The 14,214-nt window shown below is 43.2% G+C and overlaps 1 protein-coding gene across 1 annotated transcript in view; it reads left to right on the top strand.

Moving 5' to 3' along the window:
* The window catches only part of LOC135509164 (protein mono-ADP-ribosyltransferase PARP8-like), a 130,891-nt gene that overhangs the window by 28,631 nt on the left and 88,046 nt on the right, over positions 1-14,214 (top strand). Inside the window, exon 6 of the mRNA XM_064929629.1 lies at positions 2,768-2,838. Coding sequence (XP_064785701.1) covers positions 2,768-2,838 — 71 coding nt within the window. The remainder of the gene's footprint in view (positions 1-2,767; positions 2,839-14,214) is intronic.

Genomic DNA, 14,214 nt, shown 5'->3' on the forward strand with positions numbered 1-14,214 from the left:
CTTTAAATAAATCCCATAAAACCCTCTGAAACCCAACCCCTTTAAATAAATCCCATAAAACCCTCTGAAACCCAACCCCTTTAAATAAATCCCATAAACCTCTGAAACCCAACCCCTTTAAATAAATCCCATAAAACCCTCTGAAACCCAACCCCTTTAAATAAATCCCATAAAACCCTCTGAAACCCAACCCCTTTAAATAAATCCCATAAAACCCTCTGAAACCCAACCCCTTTAAATAAATCCCATAAAACCCTCTGAAACCCAACCCCTTTAAATAAATCCCATAAAAAACTCTGAAACCCTACCCTTTAAATAAATCCCATAAAACCCTCTGAAACCCAACCCCTTTAAATAAATCCCATAAAACCCTCTGAAACCCAACCCCTTTAAATAAATCCCATAAAAAACTCTGAAACCCTACCCTTTAAATAAACCCCATTAAACCCTCTGAAACCTAACCCCTTTAAATAAATCCCATTAAACCCTCTGAAACCCAACCCCTTTAAATAAACCCCATTAAACCCTCTGAAACCCAACCCCTTTAAATAAATCCCATAAACCTCTGAAACCCAACCCCTTTAAATAAATCCCATTAAAACCCTCTAAAACCCAACCCCTTTAAATAAATCCCATAAAAACCTCTGAACCCCTGCCTCTAAATAAATCCCATAAATAACACTTGTCTTTTCCTACTAGCACTGACATCTCTGATAACTGTATTGCCGAGGACTTGATACAGTTGTGATGTGTTGTTGTCTCACCTAGCTTTCTTCAGACGAATGCAGTAATGTAAGTGTCTCTGAATGACTACAATGTCAATAGCCACCTCCAGACATATTAACTGACAAGCTCGTAAATACAACACCTCTAAACCTTTCTAACCAGCATTGACCTTGTTCCCTGAGTCTTTCACGCTGATGGGAGGCTGATGGGAGGCTGCTGTCAGATTGAACAACATGATGGGGTGTATACTAGATTGAACAACATGATGGGATGTATACTAGATTGAACAACATGATGGGATGTATACTAGATTGAACAACATGATGGGATGTATACTAGATTGAACAACATGATGGGATGTATACTAGATTGAACAACATGATGGGATGTATACTAGATTGAACAACATGATGGGATGTATACTAGATTGAACAACATGATGGGGTGTATACTAGATTGAACAACATGATGGGATGTATACTAGATTGAACAACAGGATGGGGTGTATACTAGATTGAACAACATGATGGGGTGTATACTAGATTGAACAACATGATGGGGTGTATACTAGATTGAACAACATGATGGGATGTATACTAGATTGAACAACATGATGGGGTGTATACTAGATTGAACAACATGATGGGATGTATACTAGATTGAACAACATGATGGGATGTATACTAGATTGAACAACATGATGGGATGTATACTAGATTGAACAACATGATGGGATGTATACTAGATTGAACAACAGGATGTAGTAGTAGCTATATGGGCCTCCCTATGGGACCTGGTCTATAGGGAATAGAGCTCTGGTCTAAAGTAGTGCACTATATAGGGAATAGGGCTCTGGTCTATAGTAGTACCACTATATAGGGAATAGGGTTCTGGTCTAAAGTAGTGCACTATAGAGGGAATAGGGCTCTGGTCTAAAGTAGTGCACTATAGAGGGAATAGGGCTCTGGTCTAAAGTAGTACACTATATAGGGAATAGGCTCTGGTCTAAAGTAGTGCACTATATAGGGAATAGGGTTCTGATCTAAAGTAGTCCACTATATAGGGAATAGGGCTCTGGTCTAAAGTAGTCCACTATATAGGGAATAGGGCTCTGGTCTAAAGTAGTGCACTATATAGGGAATAGGGATCTGGTCTAAAGTAGTGCACTATATAGGGAATAGGGCTCTGGTCTATAGTAGTACACTATATAGGGAATAGGGCTCTGGTCTAAAGTAGTACACTATATAGGGAATAGGGCTCTGGTCTAAAGTAGTACACTATATAGGGAATAGGGCTCTGGTCTAAAGTAGTGCACTATATAGGGAATAGGGCTCTGGTCTAAAGTAGTACCACTATATAGGGAATAGGCTCTGGTCTAAAGTAGTCCACTATATAGGGAATAGGGCTCTGGTCTATAGTAGTACCACTATATAGGGAATATGGCTCTGGTCTATAGTAGTGCACTATATAGGGAATAGGGCTCTGGTCTATAGTAGTGCACTATATACGGAATAGGGCCCTGGTCTAAAGTAGTGTACTATATAGGGAATAGGGCCCTGGTCTAAAGTAGTGCACTATATAGGGAATAGGGCTCTGGTCTATAGTAGTACCACTATATAGGGAATAGGGCTCTGATCTAAAGTAGTGCACTATACAGGGAATAGGGCTCTGGTCTAAAGTAGTGCACTATATGGGGAATAGGGCTCTGGTCTAAAGTAGTGCACTATATAGGGAATAGGGCCCTGGTCTATAGTAGTACACTATATAGGGAATAGGGCTCTGGTCTAAAGTAGTGCACTATATAGGGAATATGGCTCTGGTCTAAAGTAGTGCACTATACAGGGAATAGGGTGTCATTTGGGACAAAACCTCAGTAAACAGTAGGACGGCTGCCGTCTCAGCTTCATGTTACTCCTTGGTCTTTGTCTGATTTCTGATCCCAAGATCTGTCTGTCTTTCTGAAGAATAATAAAGCTGTAGATACATACGCCTCCTGACTAATAGTTTTCTATATGTATATTTACATACACTCTGTCAACAGAGATTACGATCAACAATGACGCCAGCTGCTGCCTGTCCATCAAGACAAAACTTCAGTTAGACAAAAACCAGGTGAGCTACACCTCACTCCACTGATTGATTAACACACTGCAAAGGCTCATTATAACATGTAATAACTGTCTTATAACTGTAATAACTGTGTTATAACCTATAATAACTGTGTTATAACCTATAATAACTGTGTTATAACCTATAATAACTGTATTATAACCTATAATAACTGTTGTAACCTGTAATAACTGTGTTATAACATATAATAACTGTTGTAACCTGTAACAACTTTGGTAACCTGTAATAACTGTGTTATAACCTATAATAACTGTTGTAACCTATAATAACTGTGTTATAACCTGTAATAACTGTTGTAACCTATAATAACTGTGTTATAACCTGTAATAACTGTACTATAACCTGTAATAACTGTGTTATAACCTGTAATGACTGTGTTGTAACCTGTAATAACTGTGTTGTAACCTGTAATAACTGTGTTGTAACCTGTAATAACTGTGTTATAACCTGTAATGACTGTGTTGTAACCTGTAATAACTGTGTTGTAACCTGTAATGACTGTGTTGTAACCTGTAATAACTGTGTTGTAACCTGTAATGACTGTGTTGTAACCTGTAATAACTGTGTTGTAACCTGTAATGACTGTGTTGTAACCTGTAATAACTGTGTTGTAACCTGTAATAACTGTGTTGTAACCTGTAATAACTGTGTTGTAACCTGTAATAACTGTGTTGTAACCTGTAATGACTGTGTTGTAACCTGTAATAACTGTGTTGTAACCTGTAATGACTGTGTTGTAACCTGCAATAACTGTGTTGTAACCTGTAATAACTGTGTTGTAACCTGTAATAACTGTGTTGTAACCTGTAATGACTGTGTTGTAACCTGTAATAACTGTGTTGTAACCTGTAATAACTGTGTTGTAACCTGTAATGACTGTTGTAACCTGTAATAACTGTGTTGTAACCTGTAATAACTGTGTTGTAACCTGTAATAACTGTGTTGTAACCTGTAATGACTGTTGTAACCTGTAATAACTGTGTTGTAACCTGTAATGACTGTTGTAACCTGTAATACCTGTGTTGTAACCTGTAATAACTGTGTTGTAACCTGTAATGACTGTTGTAACCTGTAATAACTGTGTTGTAACCTGTAATAACTGTGTTGTAACCTGTAATAACTGTGTTGTAACCTGTAATGACTGTTGTAACCTGTAATAACTGTGTTGTAACCTGTAATAACTGTGTTGTAACCTGTAATAACTGTGTTGTAACCTGTAATAACTGTGTTGTAACCTGTAATAACTGTGTTGTAACCTGTAATAACTGTGTTGTAACCTGTAATGACTGTGTTGTAACCTGTAATAACTGTGTTGTAACCTGTAATAACTGTGTTGTAACCTATAATAACTGTGTTATAAACTAATAACTGTGGTAACCTGTAATAACTGTGTTGTAACCTGTAATGACTGTTGTAACCTGTAATAACTGTGTTGTAACCTGTAATAACTGTGTTGTAACCTGTAATAACTGTGTTGTAACCTGTAATAACTGTGTTGTAACCTGTAATAACTGTGGTAACCTGTAATAACTGTGGTAACCTGTAATAACTGTGTTGTAACCTGTAATAACTGTGTTGTAACCTGTAATAACTGTGGTAACCTGTAATAACTGTGTTGTAACCTGTAATAACTGTGGTAACCTGTAATAACTGTTGTAACCTGTAATAACTGTGGTAACCTGTAATAACTGTTGTAACCTGTAATAACTGTGGTAACCTGTAATAACTGTTGTAACCTGTACTAACTGTGTTATAAACTAATAACTGTAATAACTGTGTTGTAACCTGTAATGACTGTGTTGTAACCTGTAATAACTGTGGTAACCTGTAATAACTGTGGTAACCTGTAATAACTGTGGTAACCTGTAATAACTGTGTTGTAACCTGTAATAACTGTGGTAACCTGTAATAACTGTGTTATAAACTAATAACTGTAATAACTGTGGTAACCTGTAATAACTGTGGTAACCTGTAATAACTGTGTTGTAACCTGTAATAACTGTTGTAACCTGTACTAACTGTGTTATAAACTAATAACTGTAATAACTGTTGTAACCTGTAATAACTGTGGTAACCTGTACTAACTGTGGTAACCTGTAATAACTGTGGTAACCTGTAATAACTGTGGTAACCTGTAATAACTGTGTTGTAACCTGTAATAACTGTGGTAACCTGTAATAACTGTTGTAACCTGTAATAACTGTGGTAACCTGTAATAACTGTTGTAACCTGTAATAACTGTGGTAACCTGTAATAACTGTTGTAACCTGTACTAACTGTGTTATAAACTAATAACTGTAATAACTGTGTTGTAACCTGTAATGACTGTGTTGTAACCTGTAATAACTGTGGTAACCTGTAATAACTGTGGTAACCTGTAATAACTGTGTTATAAACTAATAACTGTAATAACTGTGTTGTAACCTGTAATGACTGTGTTGTAACCTGTAATAACTGTGTTGTAACCTGTAATAACTGTGTTGTAACCTGTAATAACTGTGTTGTAACCTGTAATAACTGTGTTGTAACCTGTAATAACTGTGTTGTAACCTGTAATAACTGTGTTGTAACCTGTAATAACTGTGTTGTAACCTGTAATAACTGTGTTGTAACCTGTAATAACTGTGTTGTAACCTGTAATAACTGTGGTAACCTGTAATAACTGTTGTAACCTGTAATAACTGTGTTATAAACTAATAACTGTAATAACTGTGTTGTAACCTGTAATGACTGTGTTGTAACCTGTAATAACTGTGTTGTAACCTGTAATAACTGTGTTGTAACCTGTAATAACTGTGTTGTAACCTGTAATAACTGTGGTAACCTGTAATAACTGTGTTGTAACCTGTAATAACTGTGGTAACCTGTAATAACTGTGTTGTAACCTGTAATAACTGTGTTGTAACCTGTAATAACTGTGTTGTAACCTGTAATAACTGTGGTAACCTGTAATAACTGTGTTGTAACCTGTAATAACTGTGGTAACCTGTACTAACTGTGGTAACCTGTAATAACTGTGGTAACCTGTAATAACTGTGTTGTAACCTGTAATGACTGTTGTAACCTGTAATAACTGTGTTGTAACCTGTAATAACTGTGTTGTAACCTGTAATAACTGTGTTGTAACCTGTAATAACTGTGTTGTAACCTGTAATAACTGTGGTAACCTGTAATAACTGTGGTAACCTGTAATAACTGTGTTGTAACCTGTAATAACTGTGTTGTAACCTGTAATAACTGTGGTAACCTGTAATAACTGTTGTAACCTGTAATAACTGTGGTAACCTGTAATAACTGTTGTAACCTGTACTAACTGTGTTATAAACTAATAACTGTAATAACTGTGTTGTAACCTGTAATGACTGTGTTGTAACCTGTAATAACTGTGGTAACCTGTAATAACTGTGGTAACCTGTAATAACTGTGTTATAAACTAATAACTGTAATAACTGTGTTGTAACCTGTAATGACTGTGTTGTAACCTGTAATAACTGTGTTGTAACCTGTAATAACTGTGTTGTAACCTGTAATAACTGTGTTGTAACCTGTAATAACTGTGTTGTAACCTGTAATAACTGTGTTGTAACCTGTAATAACTGTGTTGTAACCTGTAATAACTGTGTTGTAACCTGTAATAACTGTGTTGTAACCTGTAATAACTGTGTTGTAACCTGTAATAACTGTGTTGTAACCTGTAATAACTGTGGTAACCTGTAATAACTGTGTTGTAACCTGTAATAACTGTGGTAACCTGTACTAACTGTGTTATAAACTAATAACTGTAATAACTGTGTTATATCATCGACTCGTACTACACCGGCTCCGACGCTCGTCGGATCTGACAAGGCTTGCAAACTATTACACACTACGAGGGAAGCACAACCCTAGAGCTGCCCAGTGACACCAGACGAGCTAAATAACTTCTATGCTCGCTTTGAGGCAAGTAACACTGAAACCATTTGATCCAAGACGGCGTAGCAGAAAGACGTTTTTGTCCAGTTTTTGTCCCGTGTAAATATTCTGCTTTTTTCATTTTTCTGTAAACATTTCGATCTCTTTTTCCATTTTCGAATGAAATATACCTTCCTGCAACCTGCCTCCCCTAACATGGTACGGATCTGCTATTTCTGTAGACCTTATAACTGGAACCTTCATCAGCAGCTAGCCAGCTAATAAGCTACTAGCTATTTAGTCATTGTTAGCCACTGCTAGCGGTCTTTACCTTTAGCACAGACACCAGCCGCTTTATCCCGGATAATATCTGCCTGTCTGCGCAGCGTGAGCTGAGCCCTGAGCTTATCGGACTGCTTGTTTCCCTCCACTACGTCCCCGGATTCCTGCTGCATGCTCTGGACCATTACACAGGATCATCGCAGCTAGCTAGCGGCTACTGAGTGGTGATTGTGGCAGTACTTCATTCTGTTTATCTGTCGGCCCCAACCTCGAACTCAGGCCCTGTGTGTAGCTAACTGACCCGCTCTGCCCATTCATCGTCATTTAACCGTTGTTGTCTTAGCTCTCCCGATCAACACCTGTGATTGCTTTATGCCTCTCTCTAATGTCAATATGCCTTGTATACCGTTGTTTAGGGCAGCTCTCATTGCTTTGTTTTACTGCGGAGCCCCTAGTCCCGCTCGACATGCCTCTGATAGCCCCCTTGTCCCACCCCCCACACATGCGGAGACCTCACCTAGCTTAACTGGCGCTTCCAGAGATGCAACCTCTCTCATCGACACTCAATGCCTAGGTTTACCTCCACTGTACTCACTCCCTAGCATGCCCTTGTCTGTGCATTATGAATCTATCCTACCACGCCCAGAAGTCTGCTCCTTTTACTCTCTGTTCCGAACGCACTCGACGACCAGTTCTTATAGCCTTCAGCCTTACCCTTATCCTACTCCTCCTCTGTTCCTCTGGTGATGTGGAGGTTAACCCAGGCCCTGCAGCCCCTAGCTCCACACCCATTCCCCAGGCGCTCTCATTTGTTGACTTCTGTAACCTTAAAAGCCTTGGTTTCATGCATGTTAATTAACATCAGAAGCCTCCTCCCTAAGTTTGTTTTATTCACTGCTTTAGCACACTCTGCCAACCCTGATGTCCTTGACGTGTATGAATCCTGGCTTAGGAAGGCCAACAAGAATTCTAAATTGTAAATACTTCGCCACTATGGACTATTTATTGCCTTACCTCCTTACTTAATTTGCACACACTGTATACAGATTTTCTATTGTGTTATTGACTGTATGTTTGTTTACTCCTTGTGTAACTCTGTGTTGTTGTTTTTGTCGCACTGCTTTGCTTTATCTTGGCCAGGTCGCAATTGTAAATGAGAACTTGTTCTCAACTGGCCTACCTGGTTAAATAAAGGTGAAATAACATTTTTAAAACTCTGACTTGTTCACCGGACCTGCTGTTTTCGACTCTCTCTCTACCGCACCTTCTGTCTCTAACTCTGAATGATTGGCTATGAAAAGCCAAACCTGGTTAAGTAAAGGTGAAATAAAAATAATTTAAAAAAACATGCTTGAGAGAGTTGCCCAGTGACACGAGCTTACCAGATGAGCTAAATAACTTCTCACTTCGAGGCAAGTAACACTGAAACATGCATGAGAGCATCAGCCGTTCCGGACGACTGTGTGATCACGCTCTCCACAGTCGATGTGAGTAAGACCTTTAAACAGGTCAACATTCACAAGGCTGCAGGGCCAGATGGATTACCAGGACGTGCACTGCGAGCATTCACTGACAAACTGGCAAGTGTCTTCATTGACATTTTCAATCTCTCCCTGTCTGAGTCTGTAATACCAACATGTTTCAAGGAGACCACCATAATGCCTGTGACCAAGAACACTAAGGTAACCTGCCTAAATGACTACCGATCCGTAGCGCTCACGTCTGTAGCCATGAAATGCTCTGAAAGGCTGGTCGTGGCTCATATCAACACCATTATCCCAGAAACCCTAGACCCACTACAATTTGCATACCGCACCAACAGATCCACAGATGATGCAATCTCTATTGCACTCCCCACTGCCCTTTCCCACCTGGACAAAAGGAACACCCATGTGAGAATGCTATTCATTGACTACAGCTCAGCGTTCAGCACCATATTGCCCTCAAAGTTCATCACTAAGCTAAGGGCCCTGGGACGAAACACCTCCCTCTGCAACTGGTTCCTGGACTTCCTGACGGGCCACCCCCAGGTGGTAAGGGTAGATAACAACACATCCGCCAAATTGATCCTCAACACTGGGGCCCCTCAAGGGTGCGTGCTCAGTCCCTTCCTGTACTCCCTGTTCACCCATGACTGCATGGCCAGGCACAACTCCAACACCATCATTAAGTTTGCTGATGACTCAACAGTGATAGGCCTGATCACCGACAATGATGAGACAGCCAATAGGGAGGAGGTGAGAGACCTGACCGTGTGGTGCAAGGACAACAACCTCTCCCTCAATGTGATCAAGACAAAGGAGATGATTGTGGTCTACAGGAAAAGGAGGACCAAGCACGCCACCATTCTCATCAACGGGCCTGTAGTGGAGCAGGTTGAGAGCTTCAAGTTCCTTGGCATTCACATCACCAACAAACTAACATGGTCCAAGCACATCAAGACCGTCATGAAGAGGGCACGACAAAACCTATTTCCCCTCAGGAGACTAAACATATTTGGCATGGGTCCTCAGATCCTCAAAAGGTTTTACAGCTGCACCATCAAGAGCATCCTGATGGGTTGCATCACTGCCTGGTATGGCAATTAGCTAGCTACATAGCCGTCTTTGTATCAAAGATAATTGCGTAATTATCGTATTTCGTCGTCCTAACGTAGTCTACACTGCTATCTGCCCAGCAGCTAGCTAACGTCTACTAGCACTGTAGAAACTATTACACTCAACTGAACGACTCGATTAGTGTAGTGTTAGCTAGCTACATAGCTGTCTTTGCTGTCTTCGTATCCAAGATAATTGTGTAGTTCAGAGTGTGTAGACTTAGAGTGATTATCTTAATTTACCGAGGTTAGCTAGCCAGCTATTTGTCGTCCTTAACGTAGGAGATACTGCTAGCTAGCTAGCCAACAGCTAGCCAACGTCTACTGAATAGAACTTCAACAACCCGGTCAACATTCCGCTTCGCTCCACAGGTAGTATCACATTTTCATTTCACTTCATTACAGTACAACGGTTTGATTTGTTTGATCGTAGCTAGCTAGCTACATAGCCGTCTTTGTATCTAAGACAATTGTGTAGTCTAGAGCGATTTTAATAATATAATATATATAATATATAATATATAATATAATATAATAATAATATAATAATAATAATAATAATATAATATAATAATATAATATAATATAATAATTTTCTAGGTTAGCTAGCCAGCTATTGTCGTTCTTTTAACGTAACGTAACGTAATCAACACTGCTAGCTAGCCAGCTAGCCAGCTAGCCCCCGAATAGCAGCACTGTAGAAACTATTACACTCGACGGAACGACTTGATTAGTGTAGTGTCAACAACGCAGCCACTGCCAGCTAGCCTACAAAGTCAACAACGCAGCCACTGCCAGCTAGCCTACTCCAGCAGTACTGTATCATTTCAATCATTTTAGTCAATAAGATTCTTGCTACGTAAGCTTAACTTTCTGAACATTCGAGACGTGTAGTCCACTTGTCATTCCAATCTCCTTTGCATTAGCGTAGCCTCTTCTGTAGCCTGTCAACTATGTGTCTATCTATCCCTGTTCTCTCCTCTCTGCACAGACCATACAAACGCTCCACACCGCGTGGCCGCGGCCACCCTAATCTGGTGGTCCCAGCGCGCACGACCCACGTGGAGTTCCAGGTCTCCGGTAGCCTCTGGAACTGCCGATCTGCGGCCAACAAGGCAGACTTCATCTCAGCCTATGCCTCCCTCCAGTCCCTCGACTTCTTGGCACTGACGGAAACATGGATCACCACAGATAACACTGCTACTCCTACTGCTCTCTCTTCGTCCGCCCACGTGTTCTCGCACACCCCGAGAGCTTCTGGTCAGCGGGGTGGTGGCACCGGGATCCTCATCTCTCCCAAGTGGTCATTCTCTCTTTCTCCCCTTACCCATCTGTCTATCGCCTCCTTTGAATTCCATGCTGTCACAGTTACCAGCCCTTTCAAGCTTAACATCCTTATCATTTATCGCCCTCCAGGTTCCCTCGGAGAGTTCATCAATGAGCTTGATGCCTTGATAAGCTCCTTTCCTGAGGACGGCTCACCTCTCACAGTCCTGGGCGACTTTAACCTCCCCACGTCTACCTTTGACTCATTCCTCTCTGCCTCCTTCTTTCCACTCCTCTCCTCTTTTGACCTCACCCTCTCACCTTCCCCCTACTCACAAGGCAGGCAATACGCTCGACCTCATCTTTACTAGATGCTGTTCTTCCACTAACCTCATTGCAACTCCCCTCCAAGTCTCCGACCACTACCTTGTATCCTTTTCCCTCTCGCTCTCATCCAACACTTCCCACACTGCCCCTACTCGGATGGTATCGCGCCGTCCCAACCTTCGCTCTCTCTCCCCCGCTACTCTCTCCTCTTCCATCCTATCATCTCTTCCCTCTGCTCATACCTTCTCCAACCTATCTCCTGATTCTGCCTCCTCAACCCTCCTCTCTTCCCTTTCTGCATCCTTTGACTCTCTATGTCCCCTATCCTCCAGGCCGGCTCGGTCCTACCCTCCCGCTCCGTGGCTCGACGACTCATTGCGAGCTCACAGAACAGTGCTCCGGGCAGCCGAGCGGAAATGGAGGAAAACTCGCCTCCCTGCGGACCTGGCATCCTTTCACTCCCTCCTCTCTGCATTTTCCTCCTCTGTCTCTGCTGCTAAAGCCACTTTCTACCACTCTAAATTCCAAGCATCTGCCTCTAACCCTAGGAAGCTCTTTGCCACCTTCTCCTCCCTCCTGAATCCTCCTCCCCCCCCTCCTCCCTCTCTGCAGATGACTTCGTCAACCATTTTGAAAAGAAGGTCGACGACATCCGATCCTCGTTTGCTAAGTCAAACGACACCGCTGGTTCTGCTCACACTGCCCTACCCTGTGCTCTGACCTCTTTCTCCCCTCTCTCTCCAGATGAAATCTCGCTTCTTGTGACGGCCGGCCGCCCAACAACCTGCCCGCTTGACCCTATCCCCTCCTCTCTTCTCCAGACCATTTCCGGAGACCTTCTCCCTTACCTCACCTCGCTCATCAACTCATCCCTGACCGCTGGCTACGTCCCTTCCGTCTTCAAGAGAGCGAGAGTTGCACCCCTTCTGAAAAAACCTACACTCGATCCCTCCGATGTCAACAACTACAGACCAGTATCCCTTCTTTCTTTTCTCTCCAAAACTCTTGAACGTGCCGTCCTTGGCCAGCTCTCCCGCTATCTCTCTCAGAATGACCTTCTTGATCCAAATCAGTCAGGTTTCAAGACTAGTCATTCAACTGAGACTGCTCTTCTCTGTATCACGGAGGCGCTCCGCACTGCTGAAGCTAACTCTCTCTCCTCTGCTCTCATCCTTCTAGACCTATCGGCTGCCTTCGATACTGTGAACCATCAGATCCTCCTCTCCACCCTCTCCGAGTTGGGCATCTCCGGCGCGGCCCACGCTTGGATTGCGTCCTACCTGACAGGTCGCTCCTACCAGGTGGCGTGGCGAGAATCTGTCTCCTCGCCACGCGCTCTCACCACTGTGGTCCCCCAGGGCTCTGTTCTAAGCCCTCTCCTATTCTCGCTATACACCAAGTCACTTGGCTCTGTCATAACCTCACATGGTCTCTCCTATCATTGCTATGCAGACGACACACAATTAATCTTCTCCTTTCCCCCTTCTAATGACCAGGTGGCGAATCGCATCTCTGCATGTCTGGCAGACATATCAGTGTGGATGACGGATCACCACCTCAAGCTGAACCTCGACAAGACGGAGCTGCTCCTCCTCCCGGGGAAGGACTGCCCGTTCCATGATCTCGCCATCACGGTTGACAACTCCATTGTGTCCTCCTCCCAGAGCGCTAAGAACCTTGGCGTGATCCTGGACAACACCCTGTCGTTCTCAACTAACATCAAGGCGGTGGCCCGTTCCTGTAGGTTCATGCTCTACAACATCCGCAGAGTACGACCCTACCTCACACAGGAAGCGGCACAGGTCCTAATCCAGGCACTTGTCATCTCCCGTCTGGATTACTGCAACTCGCTGTTGGCTGGGCTCCCTGCCTGTGCCATTAAACCCCTACGACTCATCCAGAACGCCGCAGCCCGTCTGGTGTTCAACCTTCCCAAGTTCTCTCACGTCACCCCGCTCCTCCGCTCTCTCCACTGGCTTCCAGTTGAAGCTCGCATCCGCTACAAGACCATGGTGCTTGCCTACGGAGCTGTGAGGGGAACGGCACCCCAGTACCTCCAGGCTCTGATCAGGCCCTACACCCAAACAAGGGCACTGCGTTCATCCACCTCTGGCCTGCTCGCCTCCCTACCACTGAGGAAGTACAGTTCCCGCTCAGCCCAGTCAAAACTGTTCGCTGCTCTGGCCCCCCAATGGTGGAACAAACTCCCTCACGACGCCAGGACAGCGGAGTCAATCACCACCTTCCGGAGACACCTGAAACCCCACCTCTTCAAGGAATACCTAGGATAGGATAAAGTAATCCTTCTCACCCCCCCTTAAATGATTTAGATGCACTATTGTAAAGTGGCTGTTCCACTGGATGTCAGAAGGTGAATTCACCAATTTGTAAGTCGCTCTGGATAAGAGCGTCTGCTAAATGACTTAAATGTAAATGTTAAATGCAATTGCTTGGCCTCCAATCACAAGGCACTACAGAGGGTAGTAAGTACGGCCCAGTACATCACTAGGGCCAAGCTTCCTGCCATCCAGGACCTCTATACCAGGCGGTGTAAAAATTGTCAATGACTCCAGCCACCCTAGTCATAGGCTGTTCTCTCTGCTACCGCACGGCAAGCGGTACCGGTGTGCCAAGTCTATGTCCAACAGGCTTCTTAACAGCTTCTACCCTCAAGCCATAAGCCTCCTGGACAGCTAATCAAATGGCTACCCAGACTTTGTGCCCCCACCACCCCTCCCCCACGCTGCTGTTACTCTCTGTTATTATATCATGCATAGTCACTTTAATAACCCTACCTGCATGTACATAATTACCTCAATTACCTCGGCATTGGTGCCCCCGCACATTGACACATTGACTCTGTACCAGTACCCCCTGTATATAGCCTCCACATTGTCTCTGTACTGGTACCCCCTGTATATAGCCTCCACATTGTCTCTGTACTGGTACCCCCTGTATATAGCCTCCACATTGTCTCTGTACTGGTACCCCCTGCA

This window comes from Oncorhynchus masou, chromosome 1 (genome assembly GCF_036934945.1).
Source record: "Oncorhynchus masou masou isolate Uvic2021 chromosome 1, UVic_Omas_1.1, whole genome shotgun sequence".
Taxonomy (NCBI): Eukaryota; Metazoa; Chordata; class Actinopteri; order Salmoniformes; family Salmonidae; genus Oncorhynchus; species Oncorhynchus masou.